The 20,231-nt window shown below is 40.1% G+C and overlaps 1 protein-coding gene across 1 annotated transcript; it reads left to right on the forward strand.

The window, feature by feature from the left end:
- The first annotated feature begins 1,031 nt into the window (after nucleotides 1-1,031).
- On the forward strand, nucleotides 1,032-17,186 carry ISOC1 (isochorismatase domain containing 1). The gene is made up of 5 exons (XM_059492882.1): nucleotides 1,032-1,380; nucleotides 10,821-10,940; nucleotides 11,108-11,311; nucleotides 11,702-11,818; nucleotides 15,705-17,186. The coding sequence occupies exons 1-5, from the start codon at nucleotides 1,081-1,083 to the stop codon at nucleotides 15,849-15,851; spliced, it is 888 nt and encodes a 295-aa protein (XP_059348865.1). The 5' UTR covers nucleotides 1,032-1,080; the 3' UTR covers nucleotides 15,852-17,186.
- The last annotated feature ends 3,045 nt before the right edge of the window (nucleotides 17,187-20,231 follow it).

Genomic DNA, 20,231 nt, shown 5'->3' on the forward strand with positions numbered 1-20,231 from the left:
TTCTTTTAGGCTCCCTTCATGCCGCAAGCAGGTCACCCTGAAGTCTTCTCTGCTCCGGGCTGAACAATCCCAGATGTCTTTGCCTTTTCTCATAGGAGAAATGCTCCATCCTCCTAATCAACTCTGTGCCATGCAAACATGCATTAACCTTAATGGTGCATTGGCACAGTGCATGCAAACAGCCACTTGTTTTTAACACAGTATTTTCTCTCTATGCGAGTATCACACTACTCAGATCTTTCCCCCAAGCACACTTTAATATAACAGAAACTCTGGTAATCATGGCAAAAATAGGGGCAACAATTTCAGCTGCCAGTCATCCCTGGAGAAAAAGTAAATATGGTAGAGAGCATGAAGCTACGAAGGAAAAAATATGCGTTCTATCCTGCTCACTTCCCCTCATCCGTGGATGGAACTGGAAGCTCGGAGCCGCGGCTCGGGCACCGCCCGCTGCTCAGAAAAGGCCAATTCCGAAGGAAGCCTCGTAGAGAACTCAACTACCAGTCTCTCTACAGATCTGGTCTGGATCACCCTCCAAAGCAACCGGGCACGTTTCAGGCTCTACCAACAGGTTTCCTTCCCAGCTTGCACGGGACGCGGCCTCGCCCGTCCCCGCCGTAGCTGGGCCCGGTGCCCGCCCGCGCTCCGAGCCCGACCTGCCCAGGGCACCCAGCAGCGCGCTCTATCCCCGGACCCTGCGAGGGCCCCGCCGGGGCCGCCACACCCGCGGTGTCCCCTTGCCCCTCTCCGGGAGACACGGCCTCTCTCCGCCCGGACGAGGGCAAGTGCGCCCGTGTGGGGCTCCTCTTCTCACTGTCCGCCTAAGCAGGGAAAGCACCATGCCCCCGCCCAAGACAGCCCGTGTCCGCCCGAAGAAGGCACCCCGGCACCGCTCCGACCCCCGTGGGGGTGCGGGGCAGGGCCGAACCCCATGGCGGGGAGGAGGAGCAGGAGCAGCCGCAGCCGGGATTGGGGCCCGCCGGCACCGCCCGGCCGGTCGTGGGGGAGGAGGCGGCGGGAGGAGGAGCGGTGGCGCGGACCGCAGCGAGCTGGCGGGGCTCGGCGCGGCGGTCCCTGAAGATGGCGGCGGCGGAGCCGGGCGCTGCTCCGGGCAGCGGGAGCTGCGCTCCAGCGGGCGGCGGCTCTGTGCCCGTCCTTTTCTGCTTCTCGGTTTTCGCGCGGCCCTCCAGTGTGCCCCACGGCGCCGGCTACGAGCTGCTGATCCAGAAGTTCCTTAGCCTCTACGGGGACCAGATAGACATGCACCGTAAGTTCGTGGTGCAGCTCTTCGCGGAGGAGTGGAGCCAGTACATCGACCTGCCGAAGGGCTTCCTGGTCAACGAGCGCTGCAAGGTGCGCCTGGTCCCGCTGCAGATCCAGGTGAGAGCCGGCCGCCACAGGTGCGTGTGAGGGCGGGCAGCCCGTCCCGTCCTGCCGCGGCGAGCCCCGGCCCCTTCCGGGAGAAGTGAGGGATCCTGGAGCCGGCTGGGACCGTGGGCGCAGTCCCCGCCGCCCGCGCTCAGTTGTCTCTCCGTGGAAACTTTTGGTTTCCCGAGCCGGGGAGGCAGGTGCGCTTTGCGCCTCACGCGTGTGGTAACCGGGCTTTGCCTTCGGCTGGCCAGAACTTACTTGGCGTCATGAATGGGAAGACAAGTCAGGTCGCTGAAGTAATCAATGCTCTCCGCTAAATCAGGCGGCTGGTCATACCCAGCCTTAGCCGGGGGTAATGCTGCGAGGTGGAAACTGCAAGAGTGCCAGTAAAGTGGGCTCTGCCAGAGCTCGGTATCTTGGCTTGTAGTTCACCAGGACCTCTGTATCCCTCTTTGCCTCAAAAAGCTCTTTCTCATATTCAGGTCTACAGCTTGGTAGTTCTGTAGCCACAAACCAGGAAGCCATACTGCCAGATAGATGCAGTTATGTGTGCTTTCCTATGAAGATACTTTTATGCCCACTAGAGATTGGCGCAAGTTGTGCTCTAATACTTCCACTCAAAACATTTTGCTTCTTCCTTTTTCCAGTATCGAAGAATTCAACTTAAAAAAACCTCACAAACCAAAACAGACCCCAGGATTAAACCCCACATAATTGCTGTTTTCATTCTGAACATTTAAAAAAATTATTATTAGGAAATTTTATTTTGCCTAGCTGACACTTCTCAGATGTTAGAGAAGTGTTATCATGAGAGCTGAAACATTGCTTGTCTTTTCTTACTGTTTTCAGAAATGTGTAATTAATCCTCTTTGTAAACTCTGCTTAATCATGGTGTCTTGTATGCATAAACTCTCTAGGTGGTCTGTTTGCTTTCATATTAAGGATGTCTTTGGCATCTTTTATTCTTAACTTAAGGTATGGAAAGAATGGTTAAGAAGAGCTAACTAGTTTAATAAATGATTAGCACATCATATACATTCATTATATTCAGTTTAAAAACTTTTCTGTTTCTGTGTTGTAATTTATGGGAGCCCAATCAGAAAAACTGGAAAGGAACAGTCTTTCCGGCTTGCAAAAAGAGTTGGTATAGATGTTAATGAAAGCAAGGATTTTAAAAACAGAATTTGGGTATTCTGGGCATATAACAGTGTTTCAGGTCAAAATTTGGTTCTCATTTGTGCATGCAGATCACTACTCTGCAAAGACTCCCTTGCAGATGCCTTCTGCACTGAAACTGTAAATGCAGCTCAAGCATTTGTAGCAGGACATACGTCTTGGAATAAAGGTCAGTACTGAGACAAGGATGCATCACTCCCAGGGTGCAAATGCACTATACGGCTTTGACTGCAGGGATTCAGGATGAACCAATATTTTATGCATTATTGCCTATTTGATTGCCTACTTACACCAATACTGTTGCAGTTCTGTTGCAGCTGTTGATATTAAAAGGATGGTATTTGTGGGTTATTCCTTGATATGTTTCAGCAGCTGTGAATGAGCTGAAGATGTCTCAAATGAGACATCACAATGATGTCAGTCAGCTTGCCTTAAGCCAGAGACAGGTGCTCAGAGATCACTTGTTTGAGAAACATTTGGTATGATACAGACACAGCTGAGCTTTTTAAGACCTTTAGGACTTAGTGATGGGAATATTATACTTCCTGTGTATTCACTCAGGCATTGCCACTATTATATGCCCTTTTTTCCTTCCCTCCTGCTTTTCCTCCCTCCCTTCCTCCATGATTTATCTGCAGTTACACACAACATTGATTTGTCAACTCTGTGTGTGGCATAGTCAGTGGAATCCCTGTTTTGGATGTATGTTTCAACTTTTGCTTGCTGACGTGATTAGACTTTCATATTTAGAAAGATATTTCTGATTTAAAATTAAAATTCAGAGGTGCTAGCAGCTGTATCACTAGACAATAATTTCAGTGTTTTTATATGCATGTTTTATGAGGTATATGTATGCATTTAGTTGGAGGTAGGATTTTAACCTTTAAGGCAGCTAATCTGTGGTATATTGTCCTTCCATTTTGACTCCTGTGCAGGCCTGTCATAGAAGGATGCCTTTTGGTATAATAGCTCACAGAATGTCAGCATCGAATGATGTTCAACTGGTCTGTTTCAGTTTCTTGTCCCTGCAGCTCAGGGGGGCAGTAATCTCATGGAGGAATTACCATATGCTGCCCTTGGAAAGCCACTCCATGAACTCAGTTCAAAGCTTGATCTGTGCAGGGACATTTGCTCTTTTGTTGTTTTATGCCTTTGTACCATCCTCATATGGGTACGTTTGTTTGGTCCAGGTGTCCTGACACGAAACAGTCACTTAAGCTTTTGATGGCCGTGCAGCGTTAGGCAGGCTGGTGGGGAGCACTGCACTGTGATGTTCTGCCTGGCTGCCGCTCCTCAACTTGGATCTTCTCCACCCCAGACATGCAGAGGAGAGGGACATTTCCTCAGGCCTCTCTCAAACGGAGGGACTGCATCTGCTTTTCATAAATTTTAAGTCTTATAGATAAGTCTTTTAATGGGAGACTGTAACATTTGTAGTTTGGATGAGGCAATGGAGACCACTTTAATCACCTCTACATACAGTTGAATAGTGCTACAAAAGTTATTGTATTTTCCTGTAGTGTTGTTGTACCTGCTTTTGGAGGAGAGAAGTAAGGAAAAAGACTTTGGTGATATCCAAAGAAAAGATGGCTATATGCACATTACAGCTGTGTAATAGAGCAGTTTAGGCAGCTAGAGAGGCTGTTTCACAGTTACTGTCATAACTTCAAGGTGGCTTCTCCTCAGGAGGACTTGTGCTCTGTATTTACAAACTAGTAAACCTTAAGATACTGAAGCTAAAAGGGTAAAATTATTGCTGAAACCATTGCATAAAAGTACATCTATTTCAGGTTAGTTTTTTGAGAGAGGTTGGTGTCTCAGGCATATCTGTCTTGAAAAAACTTCTGCTGAATGATAAGCTAAATGAAATATAGCAATTAATACACAGATTTTCACTGTTATTGCATATACCTGAGATTGCTCAGATAGTCTGGAGCTAGAACTAACTAACTCAGGAACCCAAGTCCATTTTCTGAAGACCAGGAAAAACCAAAGCATAAATTGCAGGGATTCTATTTGGGGTTTTTAGGGTGAAATTAAAATTTTTGATAAATTGTTACATTCCTAAATAAATAAGTATTTTGAAAAGCAGCTTGTGGGACCTTAAAAAAGGGGGAGGAAAGGGGCTGAAAATACTGAAAGAGGATTTTTTTTCTCAAATCCAGACTCCTTGTTTGTATATCTTTACTCTGTAACAAGCATTTTAGTAATTTTAAATTTTGCTGAAGACTTTTGTACTACATTAGTTATATGTACGTCATGTGTTATTTTAACTAAATCTGTCCTTTTTAAATGCTGAAATACATGTAAAAGGCTGCACATTAGCTTAGCATAAGATAAATATTTGTGTTTCTAAATTGAAATACTTGTAACATGTTTTTCTCTTGAAATACATCAAACTGAATTTATTCATTTTTTTTACATTTGAAATATAGGCAGCAAAGTACAACTGAATCTTACCAATTTTCTTTAAGAAATACAGAAGAAAAGGTGGTAGCTTCTTTTTGTTGTTGTCTCTGTTGTGCCATTCTTGAAATACCAAGGTTACAACATCCCCCAGTCTGCCCTTTTAGTATGTAACATTTAGTAGGTGACATGAGATTTATGACATCACTAGTGATGTCAAATGGGGTTATTTCTTTGCTTCCAGTTTCTTGTTCATTACAAATACTGTGAGGAAATTCATTTTGTAAGTCTCATGATTTCCCGGACTTTGAACAGGTAAGGGACAGGTTAAAAGCTAGTCAGTATATGTGAATATTTTTGTAAAGCTGAATCTATAATTATAGTACTTCATCTCAATCACATTTTTGTCTGATTGATAATAATAATAATAATTAGCAGAGATGATAAATAGATGTGAAAAAGCACCTCTCCTTTCCCACCTAGGTCTTTTCTAGAGTAGGATTTAAAGCTGTATGTGACTTGTGACAGCATACCTTTAAATCCTGGTCTGGACAAGGTCCTAGAGATGACTTCTTTAGCTGGGTAAAAGAGCTGCATCAGGTTACTTGACCATTTGATGTACCTATTCTGGTTGTGCTGTGGGTAACCTTCAGCTGGAGGACATAAAATCCTAACTAAGAGAAATGAAGTGCAACAAGTGGAAATGCTTATGTACTTCAGGTGAACTTCAGGTCATTTGGGTTTTGGTGGTTTTTTTTTTTTACTTTTATTTTGAGTTCAAGTTGTTTAATGGTATTGCGGCTGAGTAGATGTAATATGCAGGGTGGATTCAGGCAGATACTGTGTGGCTGCAGTGGCTCACAGTCCTTGCCCAGCTTGCCACTCTCTGCAGTGAAGTCAAACAGGTGTTGATGTGCCAGCCCAGGTTTGATGTTTAGGTGTAGTTTTGCCCTCACCCCAGCTCTTTGGGATGTTCCACTGGGAAGATCTGGGTGATTTTCACTGCCAGATGTGAAGTGGAAGTGTCACAGCATTCCTGTAGATGGGGAGGATGGCATTGAAAGCAAGTGAGTTGTAGGATTTATGTGGCACACTAAAGAACTAGTAAACTAAACCTTTCCTTTATACATAGCAAATGCTTACATGAATGTATTTATGGACTCTGTTAGCTACTATTTATGAAACTGAGTTTCAAACTGCTTTCTGCTGCACTCTGCACTGCCTACATCTGGTCTTCCATGTAACACCAGCGAGTGTTGACTCTTTGATGTTAGCTTCTCTTCCAGTTTCCTCTTGTTCTGCCACAATTCAGATTGCAAGCTAATCAGAAATAAATAGAAAAATCAATATACAAATTATTTGTGTTAGACTTTGTAAAAGCTTTTATTTAGCAAATATACAGTTGACACAACTTTGTTTTAGAGAGGTGCTGGCATGAATCTGAAGGCATAAATTAAATCATATGAAACCAACTTGACAGTAAAGAAAAGCAGATATAGTGCTTTTGCTCCAGCTCCCTGTGCTTCTTGACATAAACATATGGGATTCTGTGGAAGTCTATAGTAAGAATACTCTGTGGCTTGAAACACAGTCAGTTTTCTTCTGCACTTCACTGTCAAATCAGAATAAAATTTAATTGTGCTCTATAAAATGGCTTTCAAATCCACTGTTTTTAATTATTCCATTGTTCTTCTTGACAAAACATAGGGCAAATACTGTTTTTGCAGAAGATCCCATGCTGGAAGGAGCTGCAAGCATCTGAAAAAGCAGACTTCAGGTATTTCAGGACAAGCTGGAAAAACAGGGTGCAATAAGATGCACTTCAAAATGGAAGTAGCAATGTAGAAATAATCAGCTATACAAACAGAAGATGAGGGAGAGTTCAGGGGATGATTTATAAGTCTAAAATGTACTCAGGAGTCAAAGTATCGTCCATTATGAAAAGAGCAAATACTGTACTGAAAAGTACAGAATAAACAGGGCCTGGAAGGGCTGTGAATTGGCTGATATTTGAGGCCCTGCTAGAGCAGTGAAGTAGTATGGGCAGAGAAACACTGTTTTGATTGAGTGCAGACTGCAGTTTGAGAACTACCCCAGGGAGGACCATGAAAACAATTTGTAGGAAGAAATACTAAAAGCATTCAATACATTTTAGAATAAGGAGTGGGAAAGGAAGGCCTAAAGGGAGACCTAAAAGTCTGATTCTTAATGTCTGGTAATAAGTTTTGCACATGGTTATCCATGTGAAGGAGGGTTGTAATGCGTTTGTGTTTCAAATTCACTGTGGAGCTAACTGGAAGTAGTACTCATAAATGTGTGCAAAGGAGCTATGGATGAAAAACCACTGAAAGGCAAAGGTAACAGAGCTGTGGGATGGGTTTTACAAGAGTTCTGTCTCTGATGGGTCAAACCATGTGGTCATCTGTGAAGAATATTATTTATGTTTGTTTGATCCTTCTGTAGGGCAGGACTATGCTGCTTCTTGAAGACTTTCCAACTCTCTTCACATTTGTTCCTCTGCTAGGGGTGGTGGTGCCATCTGCTGCACTGGCAGAGGAAGGTGCATATCAAGGCAGTAGATTAACTTCACATTGATCATTCTGTAGTCGATGATGGTTTGTGGTTCAGACACATGTTAAAAAATTACAGAATTACAGAATCAGTTAGACTATAAAAGACCTCTGAGATTGAGTCAAGCCTATGACTGAACCCTGCCATATTAATTAGAGCATGGCATCAAATGGTACCTTCAGTCTTTCCTTCAATGCCTTCAGCGACAGCACCTCCACCACCTCCCTGGGCAGCCCATTCTAATATCTAATCTCCCTTCCTGTGAAGAAATTCTTCCTAATGTCCAACCTAAACCTCCTCTGGTGCAGCTGTTAAAGTGATGGAAAGATTTAAAGGAGAAAGTTACAGTCTTTGCTTGTCATATAAATGCTAAGACAAAATGGCACATTTTATGAGTAGGAACCACACTTATAAGTATTGTTTATTCCAATTTTTCTGTTTTTATTGCTGAGCAGTAGGAAAGTTAAATGTCATGATTGACTTCTGTGATGGTAGTAAGTGCCAGAGCTGGAATGGGTCACAGTATGTGTTTCCTGTGGTGTTGAATTGTACATTAATACTGCCTGCCAACTGCCTTTTTTCATTGTTCAGGCAAATGGTGGGGTATGATGGATGGTATTCAAGAACAAGGTGGTTATTTAATTTTATGTCCAATCTTTCTTGGTCCCAGACCTCATTTATTACCTGCTGTAGAATTGCAGAAGTGTTACTTGGGAAAAGTATCTAGAGGCTGCCTTCCCTGGCCCCTTGATCAAATCAGCTGCTGCATTGCTGAATACTAAAAATCTCATAGGATTGAAAATCTCACATCTGTGGTAAATTTTTTCAGTGCAGCTGTATCTTCCAGTGAAAAAGATTTCCCTAATGCCTGTTGTGATGCTCTTCTGTCTTCCTGTGGTATCAGTGAGCCCAGTGTTACATCATCTGCACTGTGGTGGTTACTGTGTTTGCCTCTGTAACTGCTAGTATTAGAAGTGTTGCTGTTTGGCTCACAAGGACTGGAGGAACCATGTTTATGAATGCTTGCTGCTTTGGCAGTAGTGGTGTAATGAATCTGAGAATTGAGGAAATTTAGTATTTGCAATTGTTAGCATACAGGTAATTTTCCCAACAGTTTGAATAGGCCATTGCATATGTTTAAGCATTGCTATTATTAAGCACGGCCTTGGGAATTCAGATCAGCACCATTTTACTCTGGAGACGTGTTGAATCAGTGAAAGTTTTGTAGTGAATATTTATCAATTCCTAATTCCTTTGTGGTGAGTTGACCTTGGCTGGCCACCACGTGCCCACCAAACCACTCCATCAGTTGTCCTCAGTAGGACAGAGGAGAGAAAATATGACAAAGCTTGTGCATCAAGATAGGGACAGAGAGGAATCTTGCCAATTACCATAATAGAAAAAACAGACTTGGGGAAATCAGTTTGATATAGTGCTAATCAATAACCAAGTAAAATAATCAGAAATAAGAACAAATGTAAAAACACCTCTTCCCTATGCCTCCCTTCTTCCCTGGTTTAGCTCTAGATCCAACTTCTCTACCTCTTCCCTTCAAGCAGCACAGAGGGGTGGGGAATGGGGTTTGTGGTCAGTTCATAAAACTTCACCTCTCCCAATCATTCTTTCCACACTCTTCCCCTGCTCCAGAGAGGGGTCCCTCCGGTGTGAGATAGTATGTAATGAACTTCCCAAATATGCATCCTTCCCAAACATTCTGCGCTTGGGCTCCTCTCTAGAGAATCACAGTTCACTTCAGCGAGTCACTTCAGCGGGGCTCTTCAGAGTCTCAGCCTTCTTTAAGGCATATTGCAGGCTTTCTTCAAGGCTCTGCTGTGGGGTCCTCCAGGGACTGCAGGTGGATTTCTGTTCCACTATGGAAGCCCATGGGCTCCAGGGGCACAGTTGCCTTTTCTTGGTCTGCACCAGGAGCTGCAGGGGAATCTCTGCTCCAGCACTTGGGGCACCTCCTGCCTCTCCTTCTGCAGTGACCTTGGTGTCTGCAGTGCTCTTTCTCCCACATATTCTCACCCTCCTCTCACAGCTGCTGTTGGACAGTGGGTTTTTTTACCCTTTCTTAAATATGTTAGCATAGAGTTGTCACCAGCATCACTGATATAGCAGATCTGTCTTGGATTTAGCTGGCATTAGTGCTCTCTTGACATGAGGCTGTTTCTGGCATCTCACAAAAGCCACCCTTACAGCCTCCCCCCACAACCAAAACCTTGTCACATTAACCCAATACACCTGCACTCTTCCAAAATACATTCTTTTACAGATTTTGTAATTTTTTTTCAGTTTAAAACATTACAACTTCAGATTGCAGGAAATGAAGTGTATATAATTAATGGATACTTCCCAGAAGCTCTTTATTCAATTCGATTTATCTGTCTGCTGAAAAGCTCCTGAATGGATGTAATTTCTCTTGAGTTGCCTTACAACTAAATGATAGTATGTAGCTCTTTTCTTTCCCTTAGCTTCCATCTGAAGCCCTATACTTTGGTTCGACAGGTAGTGAAAGTAATTTATCTATAAAAATACAAAGCACTCTTTCTAAGTGTAAGAAAGTTAAGTATTTGGTTTATTTTTCTTATCCCCTCCCTTCCACCCTACTTGGTACCTTGTATGAGGAGAAACTCTAGGAGATTACTGTCATTAAAATGCATTCAGTTTGGTTTCTAATATTTACAGTCTCGTCTACTTTCTTTCTAGCCTTGGGCTTTCATCAGGCTTGTGCTAAAAGATGTCATAGACAAATCAAATTGACTACACAATGGAAGTATTGAATATATATACACATACAATATTTGAAAGCAAGTGGAAGTATGAAGTTTTTAAACTTTAATGTATCCTGGGTCTATTTCAGTTCCAAGAATTGTGGATTTAAAAATGAATTTGAAGAGTGTAATTTTGCTTTTGGTACTTTTTTTTTTTGCTATGATTTAGGTGGTGTGTTCCTCTGCCTCCCTTCAGAGTTCAGAAACATCCATGTACATTTATGTGGAATTATGCTTCCCACCTAATAAAATATATTAGGTGGGAAGCATAATATTATATGTACGGTATAGTATTATATGTGATTATATATTGATGACTATACCGTACTGTTCAGTATCAGCTATTCATTTTACTTCAGAAACATACCAAAATCAAGCTTGAAAAACTTGTCTCCTATTTCGACTCAAAGTAACATAAATCCATAATCTAGCAGATGTATTGCAAACTCTTCCTCGTTCTGCTACATTTCTGAAGGGATATCCACTGCCATGGAAAACATTGCCTTTTTTTCTTTTTTTCAGATTACTACTTTGGGCAACTTGACACCCTCAAGCACTGTTTTTTTCTGCTGTGACATGCAAGAGCGATTCCGGCCTGCTATCAAATACTTTGGTGATATCATCAGCGTGGGCCAACGACTGGTATGTTGTAGTGAGTTCTGATCACTCGTTGCAAACTTTTTTTATTATTTTACATACAGTCTAACTATTACTTAGTATTAGGTAACAACAATGTCTTTGTTATTGTTTTTCTACTTTTTCTGTTTTTTCTTTTTTTTTAAAATGTTTTCCTCTCTGTCCTCTTACAGCTCCAAGGTGCACGGCTCTTGGGAATTCCAGTTATTGTCACTGAACAGTATCCTAAAGGTCTTGGCAGCACTGTGCAAGAAATTGATTTAACAGGAGCTAAACTTGTGCTTCCCAAGACAAAATTTTCAATGGTGCTGCCAGAAGTTGAAGCAGCATTAGCAGAGATCCCTGGCGTCCGGAGTATTGTCCTCTTTGGAGTAGAGGTAGGCGTATTGCCATTCTGATACTGGTTTATGGTAATGTTTATTGGCCATCAAAGGGGCCTCACTTTGTGTAATTAAAACAAACCAACTCAGTTTATATAATTTATAGTACTTAGAGCTTAGATATCCTCTACAGAATAAATTATTTTTGTGTTGTCATTAATATTATCTCATTAAAGAATTTGAGATGAGATACTTATAAACTACAGGCACTTGTCACAATCTTAACTGGCATTTAAAATGCATATTGAGTTCCCTCATACTGCCAGGGGTAGAAAAATACGTATTTGAACTCTAGTTAATTATGTACTCTACTTTGTGATTGTGTGACTTTCATTTCATAATAATGGTTTGTTGGTGGCTTTTCTACCTTTGATTTCTCCCCTGTAGACTCATGTCTGTATCCAGCAAACAGCATTGGAATTAATTGGCAGAGGTCTGGAAGTTCATATTGTAGCTGACGCCACCTCATCAAGAAGTATGATGGACAGAATGTTTGCTCTTGAAGTAAGTTTCTTAGGCAAGGCTTTCTTCACCTTGGGTTGGTATATTAAGTTCTCTGCTTATTGTAGGCTAACAAGGAATTTCTATGGACAAAGCAGTGGATAAAATTAGATTTGAGAAGAGATGAGTACTCTGATTCTTAAAATAGCATTGAAAATGGAGAAAAAGTACTGGCTTTTTTTAATCTCCTTGAATTATAATTTAATATGCATAACCCAGTTTGGAATGTTTGGAATTTAGCAGTGATTTTTTCATACAATATAGATTGCTCCGTATAGACATTAGTATTTTAGCATGTCCCTTTATGCAGTGTTATCTCTACAGCAGAGCAAAAGTGCTATAAAGCTTTTGGCTTCGTTGTTCCAAAGAGTATTTATTCAGGTGTGGAAATTCTTGAAGTGCAACTAAATACAGTATGTGATCCTGTTCAAATATCCTTGTACCTCTGTCCCTCCTCCTGCTTTCCTTCATCAGTGCAAATTAAAGCTTAATCGCAAGACCCTGATTATAGTAAAGATTCCCCTCCCCCCTGCTTTTAGGAGCTTAGGCAAACTAAATGTTGAGAAAGTGGAGATAAATGTAGCAAGAAGATTTAAAAGCACATACAACTATGTTGTAGCAAATTCATTAAAATGATTTTTTGATGGTGTACTCCCAATTTGCCTACAGGCATCACTGTTGAAAGTCAAAACCCGATACATACATTAAGTATTGCAATTTTTTGCCTCAGGCCCTAATAATTATTTGAAGTAGAAACTAATGATAACCACAGCATGTTATGCTTTTTCATAGATTTTGAGAAGACTTAATTTCTTAAAGACTAAAGAGAAATCCCCAGCACACAGTGATTGATGAAACCCGTGACTTTGATTAAGTGGAAACCTAATGTCAACTGTCACATAGAGCATAGGGACACACAGAGTACAGGAGTGACTGAAGTCATGGACTTCCCAAATCAATATGGTGCAGCAGCAGTAGGAGACAAAACAAATACAGAAAACCTGAAATCTGTTGGCCTTATTGTGACCTTATTATGGCCTTATTGTGTATGTTTTTGTACATTTATTACCTACAATGTGTCTGTAAGCATAGAAGTTGGGCCAATGTAATAAAGGTTAAAACAGTGACTAGCTAGCTTTGCTTTACTTTCTAGGCTAAAAGGTATTGATCTTAGAAGTGTGATTGCTTGCAAAAGCTGTAAATTTTTCCATTTTTGGTAACTTTTTGGTACACCTTTGCGATGTGTTCTCAGTAAGCAAAAGAAAGCGTTTTTCTGTAGTCTCTTGTGTTGTCAGTCATTACAATATGAGTGAGCCAATGCTTGCCATGTGGAGTTGAGCCAGCAGTAGCACCTTCTCTGCTGCACATGGCAGCAGCACATACCAACATTGTCTGCTTCTTGTGTTACAGAGCCTCACTTAAAAGTGCTACCGAGGGATGTGGGCTAGAGCAAGCAAGACATGGGCATGCTTGGGAGGAGGAGACCAGGAGAAACGGACATGTATTGGACGTGTCCTTAATGCCAATTGACTGTGGCATTATGGGGGAGGTGGGCAACGTACCAAAGTCTTGCATAATCCTGCTTTAGTTTCACCATACAGCTCACAGTTCCTAGTCACATTCTTTTAATAAATGATTTTAACGTTGTCTCTTGTGCAAACTTATGCAAGCTGGTGAGCTGAGGTGAGTTTTACTGACCAGGGTTCCTGGACCCTTTTCCGTACCTTTCTGGGAAGATGAATGTAACATTTGCCTTTTCACAATAACACAGCCCTTCTCTATTCACGGTGACCTTTCAGGAATAATAAAGAGAACTTTGCAGTGATAACCTCAGCAGCCCCAAATAACTCCCATCTGGTCCCACCTGCCCCTTCAGTTCTCCACATTTCCCATTGCATAGCATGTGTTTTGATTGTACTGGTGATGAATATACAAATATTTGAGTGGTGTACTAGGAGGTGCAATTTGACTTAATTGGTAATGAAAACATTCATGTCTGCTTGGATAACAGGTTGTTTCCACTTCTGTTGTGTGCTTAAAAATGACAGCAGGCAACAACTTCTAGTTAAAAAACCCCTCAGAAACAAAAAAAATCTTGAAATTTTCATTGATGAAATAACTCAGCCCAAAAGTTCAAGGATGTGACTATTCTGAATCTGCCCTGTCTGATGAAGATATCTTATGCCAGTGCTTGGTCTCAGATTGAGGCAGCTTCATCTGCTCCTGCTGGATTTCTTTTCTGTTCTTTGTCTTTTCTAGTTTTTTCTGCAGTGTGGATGCAACATACTGTCAATACTTTCCTTCTCAAAGACTCTCTTCTAAGAAAACTTGTGATTTCCTTGGAAATCATCTAATATACTTAGCAAACGCATCTCTTATTTTCTGCTAATCTAAAATTTATAAAAAAATTATCTAGTCCTAGAGAAGATATAAGTCAATGTCAGCCTCTTTTGACATGTTACGGTGTGTTTTGCTTTTAAAGAGAAGGTGTTCTCTCTTTTCAACCAACATTTCACAGACAGAAATGATTTTTAAGGGTCTAGATTTTTTTTCTCATCCATGCTAGTTAAAACCAAAACCTTTGTATTCTTGAAGAGGCTCATGTTCAAAACATTGCTATAATATTTCATATTAATTTTTCTGTTTTTCTTCTTTTTTGTATGCATGTGAAGTTTAACAAATATGGTTATACTGAGTAGGAGAGCTGAGGAAAGAATGGCAAGTAGGAAGTATTGAATTCAGTAAATCCAATATTGTTAGTTTGTTGTTATGTAGGCTGTAGGTACATATACTTTACTTGTTGGTCCCTTAAAGTTAGTAACTTTCACCCACAGGTGGTTTGTAATTGAAGAGCTAGAGAGTTTGGAGCTTCTCTTTGCTTTAATGATTACGGTTGAAACTTGTATGTACATATTGTCTGTTCTCTGCCGCTAGCCCTCCCTTAGCCCGTTCAGGATCCCATTAGACCCTGCTCCCATTTGGGGGAGCATGCAGCTGAGTAGAGGATGAGGGAGGGAAAGCTGACTCTGTGAAGAGGTTTACTGCCAAAGCATCTGTATGATGGCTGGGAAGATGATGGGGGACATGGGTTGATAAGCTTTTGGTGAGGGTAACTTTGTTATGTAAGCAACAACCACATTTTTAAAAGTCCAATAACTTTACAGTAAGTCCTGTGCCTTGGGCTACGTGAAGCCCAAGCCCTGTTGAGTTGCACACTTACAAGATCTAGCAGACTTCTTTTGGTTTTGCTTTCTCTGCAGCTGTATATTTTATCCTATAGCCTGTGAGAACTGACTGGGGTTACTGTCTGTAATGAAACATCATTTAAAAAGAGCTGCTGTCGTACCAGTATGATTTATAATGTCTGTAGAAGAGATTTTTCCTCTTTTTCCAGAAATTATTGCTACTAGGTGTGCTCTGTAGTCCAAAAGCTGAAGTAGTTGTACATAACAAGGACTGAGAGAGAAATTGTTATAATTTCTTGCTTCATGCTGTTCGGTTGGACCTTGCTATTTTATTTTTTTCCCCAGGCCTTTCATCTGCATGAGAGTGAAGAAAGCTGTCCTCTGGGTTATGCAAGGGGAAGGGGTTGTTATTAAGATGTGTGGGGCTGCTGCCTATTAAATCTGACTTGGGGAAAGAATCTACTTCAAGTAGAAAGCCTTATTTGTAATCCAGGGCAGCCTTTGGCCATAGGAAAGTCTAAACCCTGTCAGTTTTTCATCCTAGCTTTATAAATTATACCACTAAGAAATGCTGGAATGGAATTGGCAGTGTTTTTGTTCACAGGAGATGTTTTTAAAAATGCTATCTATCTTTTCTTTCAAAATCCACTCATTCACATTTGCAAATACCTTACATGATTTCTCTCTGCTCTTTTATTTTTCAGCGTCTTGCACGTACTGGAATTATAGTTACTACTAGCGAAGCGATATTGCTGCAGCTGGTAGCTGATAAAGAACATCCGAAATTCAAAGAAATTCAAAATCTCATTAAGGCAAGTGCCCCTGAGTCAGGGCTCCTTTCCAAAGTTTAAAGCAGGTATGGAGGAAGCAGATCTCACTGTCCTCTTTACAGAGGAAGGAAGGCTATAAGTGCACACATACATGTTCTTTCACTCGAAGTCTGGTAGGAGTGTAAAAATAAAAATTGACATATTTGTACTTGCCTTAGTAAAATTTTCTGGTTATATGTCTGGGTGCAAGTGTGTTCTGTTTAGTTACAGCTGTCAGAAGTTTCAGGTATCATAGGACCCTTTTGTTGTCAAATTTCTTTATTTAAAAAAATAAATTAACAGAGGTGCCTGCTAGTCTATACTATACACTGATTGTAACAGCTCAAAAAATGCATATTTCTGTGACACCCCTTGATTGTGTGCTTTGCAGTTGTTCTGTGATGTCCTGTTTTACTTTTGTATTAATAGAAGATAATTACTTGTTGGATAAATGTGATGTGATATGCTTTAATGTTCTATATAATTGAAGTATTTTATTAGGGCAAAAGTTAAAACTGAGTAAGATATATGACCTATATGTGCGCTTTTGTTCTCTAGGATAAAATTTAAGCACTTTGAGGCAAGACACATAAGTCAAGCAGAGCTGATGTTTGATTGCCCTAGGTAGCTGAAGTCTGCATCATGACTTCTGATTATACTGAAATTGACTGCCCAAGGCTGTACTTTCCTTAAGTGTATACAAACAGAAGACTGTTGTGTAATGAGTTCTTTATAAAAAACTGGTGTAAACTCCTTCAGAACTTAGGAATATTACCAAAGCTTTAAATTGGAAATGCTAAGGACATTTAATAATGAAAACTTTACAGGTTCATGTGCTAAATCTACTAATATGTTTAGATTTATTTTGCTTTGTTTTACCCCCTGTTTAGTTAGATTGAATAATTCTGTCTAATTTACTCAAGAGGGCTCTGAAAGAAGGTTTAGCCTCTTTTGGTTTTCATGCTTTTTTTGTGGTCTGTAGTTGGGTGGAGTGTGAATAGAATCTGGTCTAAAAATATTCTTCAGAAAAATAGCATCTTTAACATTATGATATATATTTTTTCTATCTAGAACTAATCTTTGAACAAGTGATTATTCATAAAGGCACTACCTTCATGTTCTAGGGGATTAAACAATGTTGTATAAAGTTTACAGTGTGCCTGAGACATTTATTTTTTTTAAAGAGTACTAGAAGATGTCCTACATAACCACTGATCTTTTTGGTAGAAAAGCTATTAAAGTATATGTATTGTTTTAAATTGTCTATTTTCCCCACAAGATGGCTCTAAAAGAATTGTTTCATAAATAAAAATAATTTCAGTTATTTCATATAACCTTTATATGTTCAAAAGAAATAAAAAGTTAACATTTGCTGTCTCTTTTTTGCTTGTGATATTTATTGTAGAGCAAATCCTGAAAGCTGTGTTTGCCATGGACTTTATTCTAGTTTGTACAGCTGTAGAAGTTGGATGTCATGGGAATTTTGTGTAAAGATCAAGGGTGGATAATGTTGAATGATTCTTGTCTTCAGCATCTAGTTACAGTGTTATTTAACACTCTAGAATATGAGGAATTAACATTATGCTTCAAGCTGGAGGCTGGAATGCTAGTTGGGTTAAGAACACTTGCTCTATCTCTGACCTACTTTTAACCTTCTTTCCTCGTATATTAATTGTGTTTCTTAGCAGTACAAAGTTCACTTATATAAATCAAATCAACAGCTGTGCACAAAAATACTGTAAATTTCTTATGAAATAATGAGTTTATTGCCATTTTTACCGTTATGTGTTGATGGTACCAGGAGACAGTAATTGGAGGAAAAACTGTAGCATTTTTTCCCACGTTTATTTTTGAAACCCTATCAGTTGCTTCAAAAACAAATGCATGGACTTTTAAGAGGTAATGGTATTGTTACTAAAATTTTACCACTTTCATAGAAAAGTAAGTTGAAGGACAGATGTTGCATCTTCATTTACATTTCTCTTTTCAGAAATTCAGAAATACCCAGGGTTATCTTATAAAATGGAGCTCTTAGATGTGAATTTAGGGATGAAATACATTCGTCTTTTGTTAGATGGATGCATCATTCAGCATCACGTGGGTCATTCAGATGAGATTGTACAAGTGTTTATTTAAAAAGAAGAGGAAAAAAATGTTGCCATGTTTCTCTTACCTAAAGTAAGTTTATTCACAGGACAAAATTTCCTTTGCTTCTTCACTGCTCTCAACTCATCCATATTTCATCTTTTCTGTTGTGTGACAAGTGGGTGTTCCAATGCAGCAGAACAGCAGAAATGAGTCGTTAGAGAAGAGGCCTGTGGGCTATTACACTATGCAGAGTAAGTACTGTTTTGTTCTGCGAGGATAGGAAATAAATTAATGAAGTAAAGTGGAGGAGGATTGCTTAAGGGTATACTCAGCTGATGGTGAAGAAGCTCTCTGTCAAGCTTTTCTTTATTTGAAAACTTCACCACAGCTATGGCTAAGGAGTACAATTGTCACCTGCTCTAGGTGGCTTCAGCATAATTTCTCTTTTCTTGGGGAAGGAGAAAGACACTTCTTGATGGAGAAGGGTGGTTTATTTTCCCTTGTAGGAGTTCTGGTCCTGCGCAAGGTTGCTAGTACATTGTTTACCTCACTGCAGTAGCTGATATAAATGCTGCATTAAGTATAGCAAGATATATGTGTGATTAGTTTTAATTTGCTAGATCCTTACAAGATGAGTATTTTATTCTTATTAGGACAGTTTAGGTTTTGTGTTTAAAATGTCATCCTGGTTATTCACAGAATTATGGTCCTTTTATTATGTTTCCATGTGCATTATAATTTTGTATGAACTAAACTGAGTAGGGTTTCCAGTAACCTTTGCAAAACCTGAAAACAGAGAATGAATAAAATATCAGCTGTTGTGAGTTAATGTTTTCTATTATGGCTGAAGAAATTATGGTGTTGGACTGTTTCACCGTCATTTTTGCGCTTGTCTGTTAGTAGCTGTCAGGCACATGTTTACTTAAATCCTGCTGCTTATTGAGTACATTTCTTATTAGACATAGGAAACTCTCTCTCCGCTCCACACTGTGCCCCCATATTTATTACTTTATCTGAACAATTACATTAGCCTTTAAGGAGAGAATTCCAATCAGTCATTTTCTACTGCTGCAGACTGTTTTTCTCTTAAGGAAGAGATCAAGGCTAGATACTTTGTTGCTTTAAAAGCTTTGTTTTAATTAAAAAGTTATTCCTGGACCTCTGGATAGTGACAAATGATGTTAAACGCTTTTCCTTTGGTAAGGGATGATGCTGACTGGTGGTGCTTTGCAGTCCACTTGTTCTTCCAAGTGTTTTTTTTCCACTTTAACTGGTAATGGCAGAAGATGGCAGTGATTTTTAGAATCTGGGGTTTGGGGTTGTTTTGCTTGCTGGATAAACTAGAGATAAAATGTACTGAATAGGTATAGCAGATGTCCTTGAAAAAGGTTTAGAAAATCTGCTCAGGAAATGAACTAGTGAAGGAAATCCTAGAATGAAAAAAAGATCTGTTTTGTTTGTCCAGTGCCATTTTCATCTTAGTAATTTGAATACTCATATCAAGTTGTTGTTAGCTCTTTCTGTAATCTCAATTAGTACTTCTGGTACAGCAGAGATTGCAATTGATTGTATGTGCTTCCCCTCTTAGGTGCAAATGTGTGTATACATAAATACACCCCAAAATGTGGGGTCTGGTCGTTTATTACTCATTTGCATTGCCTAACCTAGTTTTCCATATGAGATAAAAGGATATTTGCAAAAGACTGCTGTGAATGGAGGGAATTTATTAAGTATTAGCATGCTTAGGTCAGCTTAATGGACTTACGAAAACCGCCAGGGTTGGCAGCTCTCCTGCCACTGACAGCATTAGGCTTTACTTTAATGAAACCTTTTTATCTGCTCAAGAGAGAAGATTGAGCAAACAAATGAAGAGAGCAGTTAATAGAGAATAGATGGTGAAGTGCAAAGGCAAAATGGGAAAGAAAAAGTTTTCTAATTATTACTGGTTTGCTTCTTTTTTTTTGCGTAGGGGTGTTAGGAAGCTGGAACATTGCTAATACAGAGTTACATACCTTGAATTTCAAAAACTGAGTAGGTCACAGCAGTCATTGCCTCTATCTTACTGTGCCCTTCATTTTCTTCCTGTACTGATTTTACCTTGTTTTCATTATAACTGTCCAAAAAGCAGACTGCTAAGCATATTTTGGCTCTAAGTAGCACAAAAATTGCCACCTGGAAGGGCAAATATTCTGCTATCAAATGAAGGAGAAGGCTTTGGAGAAAGACTGAAGATCACCACATACTTGGAACTGATGTTCCCAATACAGGTATTACTTGTGCTATATGGCATTCTGACCTTCAGTTTTTGATTCAGAATGTCAGGATTTCATTTGG

The sequence above is a fragment of the Ammospiza nelsoni genome, chromosome Z, assembly GCF_027579445.1.
Source record: "Ammospiza nelsoni isolate bAmmNel1 chromosome Z, bAmmNel1.pri, whole genome shotgun sequence".
NCBI classification, from domain to species: domain Eukaryota; kingdom Metazoa; phylum Chordata; class Aves; order Passeriformes; family Passerellidae; genus Ammospiza; species Ammospiza nelsoni.